The sequence below is a fragment of the Cucurbita pepo genome, chromosome LG03 (assembly GCF_002806865.2).
Source record: "Cucurbita pepo subsp. pepo cultivar mu-cu-16 chromosome LG03, ASM280686v2, whole genome shotgun sequence".
In the NCBI taxonomy this organism is placed as follows: domain Eukaryota; kingdom Viridiplantae; phylum Streptophyta; class Magnoliopsida; order Cucurbitales; family Cucurbitaceae; genus Cucurbita; species Cucurbita pepo.
The window spans coordinates 7,872,294-7,880,520 of NC_036640.1; the positions used below are offsets into that span (position 1 = coordinate 7,872,294).

The window sequence follows — 8,227 nt, forward strand, 5'->3', positions numbered from 1 at the left end:
ATTAAATAATAGTAAAGAAAATAACTTATGCAAAATCTTGGCAAATTTAAATAAGAGAAGAATTACAAACTAGTAAGCATTAATTTTTAATGTTTGACATAATTGAACGAACTCTCAACTAAAATATTTTAAATTCTAAATATTGTGACTACCATATTTTGAGCTCAAAATGAAGCCTAAAATACCTATTATTTAAAAAGAAATGACAAAGTCTATAAAAGTGGATTGAACTTGAGAAATGGCTCAAACACCGTCGAGTGAGCGGTCACCTCGGCCACCAAGAGTTCATATTACTTAGGCAACGGCAGCAACCCCACCTTCGGCAGTGCTTCAAGCCTGACACCACAGATAAGATCCTTCCGTAGATGAGACTCAACGGCAAAGCTCACCACCACTGAATTACCTACCTCTTTAAATTTAAACATCCAATAAGATCAATTGGTTGTCTCAATCACATATTTGTTTTTCATGTTCGACCATTCACGGATGCGAATTGTAAACAATGACTAAGAGATAGTGACACATTTCTGGTCAAGTTTGAGGAATTGTTCATTGGGGACAAAACAAACCAAGAGTTTTCAACCTTGGACTTCCTCAACCCTCCCTCTCTCTTTTCTTCTACACCTTCTCTTCCTCTTTGCTCCACTCTCTTCTATCTAATGGCGGACTGCACACCCAAACCTGCTTCTGCCACTGCACCAACCCTTCTATTCTTCGCTTTTTCTTTCTTCCTCCACGTCCTTGGTGACACGCCACCGCCCTTCAACCCCACCGTCAAAATCTTTCTCGATTGCGGCTCCCCTGGCAACTCTTCCGACTCCCTGGACAACCGCCTCTGGGTCGGGGACGAACGCTCCAAATTCTTCCCTTCAGATCTCCATCACAACAACGCATCGCTCACTTCCCAAGCGGAAACGCAATTCTCTTCTATCAACGGCGTCCCTTACACAACAGCACGCCTGTCCCACTCTGAATTCACCTACTCTTTCCCGCTGAGTCCTGGCCAGAAATTCATACGCCTCTACTTCTACTCCGCTCCTTACAAAAACTTCCACCGCTCCAAAGCCGTATTCTCCCTCAAAACTGGCCTCCGTACTCTCCTCCGTGATTTCAATGCCTCTGTAAACGCGGACACTTCCGATCCTCCTTCCGGCGCGATTGTTCGTGAGTTCTGCGTGTACGCGGAGGGAAATGGTGTGAAGCTTAACCTTACATTTACACCCACAAATCAAGACTCCTATGCGTTTATCAATGGGATTGAGATTGTATCCATGCCGGATGATCTTTATTACACCCCACCCAACCCCAATGACCAAGGCGGTAGAGGGTTGAAGCTTGTCAACATAGATAATCAGTTCATCCCAGTTGAAAACAACACGGCTCTTGAATTGGTATATAGAATGAATATGGGTGGAAACCTCATCTCCCCCTCCCAAGACACTGGAATGCTTCGAACCTGGTTACAGGAAAGTAATTTGTTGGATAGTAACTTATTTCCTCAACCTACTGATCTCTCTGCAAATCTCAATTACACTAAAATACCCACATACACTGCACCAGAAAATGTGTATCAAACTGCCCGAACCATGGGTCCGAATAGGACTTTTAACAAGGGCCATAATCTCACATGGGAGTACCCTGTAGATCCTGGGTTCACTTACATGCTTCGTCTTCATTTCTGCGAGTTTGAGTCTAATATCACTGCTGCCGGTGACAGAGTGTTCTTGATTTACATTAGAGACTACACGGCTGAGCCACAATTCGATGTGTTTCCACGAGCCGGCGGGAAATTTAGCCCAATTTACAGAGACTATGCTGTGCTTGTGCCCGGTGGTGATCAAAAGAAAGTGAATCTCTCTGTTACGCTCCAACCAAACCCAGAGGATTTCAAGACGAGATACGCCAATGTGATCTTGAATGGTATAGAAATCTTCAAATTAAACGATTCAAATGGTAATCTCGGTGGTCAAAACCCAGACCCACCTATCACGACGGTGATCCAATCTCCACCTCCGTCGATCCCACCAAAGAAGAATTCTGGTAAAACGGTGGCAGTTGTAATACCGGTGGTGATTGTGGGTGTTGTCGCCATATTAGCTCTGGGTTTGTTTTTCTTCCGGCGAAGAAGAACATTTACAGACCAAAACTCAAGCGATGGAGCTTCGTGGTTGGCTCTGTACTCCACATCAACGAACAAATCAAACAAATCAAGCAAGACCCGCAACTCCAATCTCCCCTCTAATCTATGCCGTTACTTTTCATTGCCGGAGATTCAAGCGGCCACCAAGAATTTTGACGACAATTTCATCATTGGCGTTGGCGGATTTGGTAACGTATACAAAGGCTACATCGACAACGATGCCACCCAAGTGGCAATTAAACGATTGAAACCAGGTTCAAAACAGGGCGCCCACGAATTCAAAACAGAGATTGAGATGCTCTCGCAGCTTCGCCATCTCCATCTCGTCTCCCTCATCGGGTACTGCAACGATGGTAAGGAAATGATTCTTGTCTATGATTATATGTCTCATGGAACACTCCGCAGCCACTTATACGGAGACAACGAACAGCCTCTCACATGGAATCAACGCCTCCAAATTTGCATTGGTGCCGCAAAGGGGCTACACTACCTTCACACAGGAGCCAATCAGACAATCATCCACCGCGATGTGAAAACCACTAATATCTTACTCGATGAGAAATGGGTCGCGAAGGTTTCTGATTTCGGGTTGTCAAAAGTGGGGCCGGCGAACATGTCGAACGCACACATTAGCACGGTGGTTAAAGGGAGCTTCGGTTATCTAGACCCAGAGTACTACAGACGGCAGCAGCTAACTGAAAAATCTGATGTGTATTCATTTGGGGTTGTTCTCTGTGAAGTGCTCTGTTCTCGTCCGCCGTTAATACGTTCTGCAGACAAGAAGCAAGTGTACCTAGCAGAGTGGGTTCGGCGGTGCTGCCGTGATAACACAGTGGCGCAAATTATTGACCCGAATCTCAGGAATGAGATTACGCCGGAATGCTTGAGGAAGTTTGTTGAGATGGCTGTGAGTTGCATTGAAGACGAGGGAATGAAGAGGCCGTCGATGAAGGATGTGGTGTGGGGATTGGAGTTTGCGTTGCAATTACAGGAGGCGTCGAAAAAGAAGGGAGAGGAAGATGATGTGGGCGGCGGCGAGAGGGATGTCGGGGAAGAACAGTGGTTGGTGGATGAGACATTGTTTAGTAGCACTGGTGATCGGAGAATGGAATCGGAGTCGGGAATGAGCAATTATGTGACGACAAGCAATAGTGATGCCTCCATTTTTACATATAATAAAGGGATGTCTGGTACTGTTTTTTCTGAGATTAAGGATCCCGCCGGAAGATGATGAAGAAGAAGAACAGCAAATATTTTTATTTTTATTTTGTGTTTTTTGGATTTGTAGTAATAATTACAGGAGAACAATATTACGGGGGCAGGGTTATTATTATAAATAATTGTTCATGTTGCAATTGATTTGATGGAATCTATAATAGTTATACATATAACTTAATGTCCCACATTTTAAATCACGATACATTGTCTTCGTTAGTGAAATAAGGATTGATTAAATGATTGATGAGAAGATTGAATTATGAAGAGTTCGTTAAGGATTGATTGAATGATTGATGAGAAGATTGAATTATGAAGAGCAAGAATGCTATATATATATATATATACAGAGAATACAAACAGATATCTAGAAAATCTACCTGCATAAAATCTGGTAACAAACCAGTAAACAAATCTAATCAAATCAAGAGTAAATCTAACTGAGATTTAATTAGATACTAACTGACATCCATCTAAACAAGTACATGATCTTTAACCCTCTTCCTTGTTTAGATGCTGTGAACTCCAAGCTTTTTTCTGAACACCCATCTTGCTCTAATTATCTTTCTGTTTAGAGGTCGATCAACCAACTCCCAGATTTTGTTTTTCTCGATCACTGAAAGCTCCTCCTCGGACAGGTGCATCATCAACCAAAGCATCTTGTCGTTCATATTCAGACTCTTCTAACATGCTACCAAAGATTAAATTGTTTGGTGCATTAGAAATCTGATTCACCTTCGTCAGTTCTCCCCAATTCCATTGCTCATTTCCAGCAAAATGAACATCTCGGCTCACAATAACACAACTAATGTGTGGTTGAAAAACTCTCTAAGCTTTTGATATAATGTTATACCCAACAAAAATGACAGCTTCTGCCTTTTTGTGAAGCTTATCACACTTGAGCTGTGGAATGTAAATGAATGTAAATGAAGCAAAGACACCCCAATACTCAAACGAACTTTAAAGAATGTTTGTAACCATACCAAACTTCAAATGATGTCAGGTCCTTCACAACCTTTGTTGAAATTCGATTTTGCAAGCACACAACAGTGTTTGCTGCTTTTCCCCAAAAACGTTTTGGAAGATCCTTCTCATGAAGCATGCATCTCGTCATCTCCATTATGAATCTATTCCTCCTTTCACTAACACCATTTTGTTGAAGAGTGTATGGTGTTGTCAATTGATGTTCAATTCCAGCCTCTTCACAAAACCTGTTAAAAGTTTCTGAAGTGTACTCATTGCCATTATCTGATCTTACAGTCTGAATCAAACATGCACCTTCATTCTCAACTCTGGCTTTGAATTTCCAAAATACACTCGCAACTTCTGACTTTTGCTTCAGCAAGAATATCCAACATATTCTTGATTTCCTTGTCTTCTTTTCCTTCTGTAATTTGATTTGTGATACAGTAGGATTTGCTGGAAGCGGAGGGACCTCGTAATCCTCTTCTATTGCTTCCCAAAGATCCAAGGCCTCCAAATAAGTCTCCGTACGAACTGCCCACATTTGATAATTGTCTCCATTGAAAACTGGTGGTGCAACCGCCGAAAAACTGGATTCTCCTCCCATTTTGATCTCACAGATCCCTTTAGAAGATAGCTCTAATACCAATTGTTAGTCAAATAGGGATTGATTGAATGATTGATGAGAAAATTGAATTATGAAGAGCAAGAATGTTATTTATATATACAAAGAATACAAAGAGATATCTAGAAAATCTACCTAAAAATCTGCAGAAAATCTGGTAACAACCAGTAAACAAATCTAATCAAATCAAATCAAAAGTAAATCTAACTCCTAACGGAGATTTAATTCGATACTAACTGACAGCAATCTAAACAAATACGTGATTTTTAACAGTTATGATACATACATAATCTTTCTAAAAGACTATATACTTGTACGTACATTGTTTATTAAGTGTCTCATATGGCATAACATGAACATAGTATCATAACATATATAGATTAATATTGTGGAATTACATTATGGAAAGTTCATAAGCATATCCTAATACAAGAAATAACATGTAAAGTATATGTTAGTTATACGTCATATAATTTGTCTAACCTAGCCCAAATGCATTCCAATGGTAAGCACTTTTTTGTAGGCCTAAGTCACTAAATTTTTAGTTGACGTTCATTTGATCCCACTTGTCTAGATCTGAGTATACATATGGTGTTCCGACATCTTAGATAGAATATATTTGAAAAATTTAAATCATCTAACTCTCTTGTTTGATACAAGGTTTTCAGTTTTGTTGAGGAGTTGAAACCCTGGGTGAAGGCCAAACTTTACAAACAAAGGATCCAAAACGTTCCACGACCTATGCTATAGTCAAACGACTATTTAACCTTAACAATGATCCATCCAAAGACGAAAGATAGAACCAAGATTTCTTAAGTGGGGTAATAGAAATTATCGACCCAACTCCCCCAAAGACGGGGGAGATGACAGACTTGAAAGCAAAGGAGGGGAATGTGAGTCCTCTCAACAAAGAAGTAGAACTTATTAAACATAGACCTCACACGCAAAATAGTCCCAATCAAGGCTCATTGTCTTGCTTCATATGCAAGGGGGTCATCAAGAATTTGAATGCCCAATTAAGGCCGTATAATATGCCTTCAAAGAAAAATTTGGAGTGAATTCAGAAGGAGTATGAGATCGCAAAAACTGAAACACCATTAGTTGAGAACATTATATACCCCCATGGGGATATTAAAGTATTTTTCTGTTCTCTAGAAGAGAGTGAAAGAAATGGAATAGTCAATGGAACGCGATCTTATGTGTCGAGACTTGGGTTAATTAAAGAGCGGCCAAGAACACCACTGTCAACTCTGAGCCACCCACAACTTCACAACGGAGACCGAAGAGAAACGCTTAAACATCCTTTGGCATCGAGATACGAGAAAGATAAAATCTAACCTATCTTAGGAGTTGCAAAGAGAACTTCAATCAAGTTGAGAACGTGGAGACAAACCAACTTTTGTGATAGTTAAGATGGATGACTTCAACATCATATTAGGGATGGATTTCCTACTAGAATACAAAGTCATTCACATGCCCTTAACAAAATGCTAGTAGTAACGGGATCCAATCTGACAATCCTTCCAACAAACACCCGTCAACCAAAATGGGTAAAAATAATGTTGATACTACAGTTGAGAAAGGATGTTAGTCATGATGAATCTACGCTCACTACTGTTGCCATAGTTGAATCGGGGAGCTCGAGTGAGCTAACTCCAACAAAAACCTTGTGAACACTTTAGAAACACTATGGTGCAAGACTAGAAGGTCAGACAAAGTATTTATTTATACCTAGACAGATAGATCACGAGATTAATTTTATGTTGGTGGTGAGATCGTCTGCCATAGATGTGTGTCATATGGCTTAGCCTGAGCTAGCAAAGTTCCACAAACAACTAAGTGACTTGTTGAAAATCGGAACCATTAGACCTAGAGAGACATCAAGCCAACACCTCTACTGAAGGGGCAGACAAAGAAAAACCTTCGAAGCAACTCATGTTTACTCGGAAAGGTCATCGAAGCATATGAAAAGAAAGATCGATCAAAAGCGTCGACCACACCAATTCTAAAATAGAGAAGAGTTATGATCAAGTAGAGGTCAGATCAACTCTAGTTTCAAGACAACAAGAACCAACGACTGGAACAAAAAAACTATGGACTATTCAAAGTCATTTAGGAAGTCAGGAAGGCATCATATAGGATCCTATTGCTCCCATAAATGTGGACTAGTCTTGTTGTCCACGTCAAACTTAAAGCGTTACTATACAGACCAAGAAGACACAAGGCACAGGGAGGTTGTACATCCTCATGCTACAGAGAAGAGTATCATTGCAAAGAAAGTATGAGAGGTTTTGATAAAGAAGACATGAATACTCAATAAACAAAAAAATGGTTTTCAACAATGTCTGACAGATTGGAAGAGACTACTCAAGCTAAAGATCAATTGGAAGCGCATTGAGAGACCTCAAGCAACTTAATCCTACATCTCTGAGTTTGTGAAGAGTCGGTTGATAGGGATGTCAACCAATTTAGTGAGGGAGGATGTCACAGTCATGCTTATCCAAGGTGTGTTGCGTGGGGCCATGTGATGGATGTCCTGGTCATGTTTGTCCATGATATGTTTTCTATGGCCATATGCCCATTCCAAACTCCTTTTACATACTTTCAAGACAAAACTTTACTATTCTTGTTGTGTCAATACGGAGGTGTACGACTGGTCACCAAAATCATGTCTACACTTCTCAGAGCTAAAATGTCCCCAAATGTACCACAAATGATGTGATTAGTTTTCAATTTTTCCTACTCGGGTTATATGCTATCAAAACTGTGAATTCGTTTTTAGCTTATAACATTAATTTTTCTAATAAAACAAACCTAAAATAACTATCAAATGCTTCCTTATCTTCTACGTCATTTGAAATAAAACAAAGCATTGGAGAGTTTTTAAGACAAATCCAAAAACTCTTTAACTTTTAGTGTTTGATTTTTGGATTTTGAATCCGTCATTTGATCTTTTGGCCGCTCATCTAATAAAAAGTCTTTTGGCTATTTTTTAAAAATGGGTTTTTAAACCTAACCATTCATATACTTACCTCAATTAAACAACTATTTATATTTAAAACTTTACCCCATGAGTATACATCTATGGAAGCATTTAAAGTCGTCTCTAGAACTAGTAAATATCTTTGTCCATAACTACTATCTTCTTTGATGAGGATTATTAATGTTTGTTACTATGGTAACGAATTTCATTAGATACCCTTTTCATATCAGAAGCATACTTATTTAGCCATTAATTTAAAAAAAAAAAAAAAAAAAAAAAAAAAAAAAAAAAAAAAAAAAAA

At 39.5% G+C, this 8,227-nt stretch overlaps 1 protein-coding gene across 1 annotated transcript; it reads left to right on the top strand.

Annotated features, from left to right (window-relative positions):
• The first annotated feature begins 582 nt into the window (after positions 1 to 582).
• LOC111790342 (receptor-like protein kinase FERONIA) lies at positions 583 to 3,536 on the top strand. Its single transcript, XM_023671216.1, has one exon. It carries the CDS (start codon positions 660 to 662, stop codon positions 3,369 to 3,371), a length of 2,712 nt encoding a protein of 903 aa, XP_023526984.1. The 5' UTR covers positions 583 to 659; the 3' UTR covers positions 3,372 to 3,536.
• The last annotated feature ends 4,691 nt before the right edge of the window (positions 3,537 to 8,227 follow it).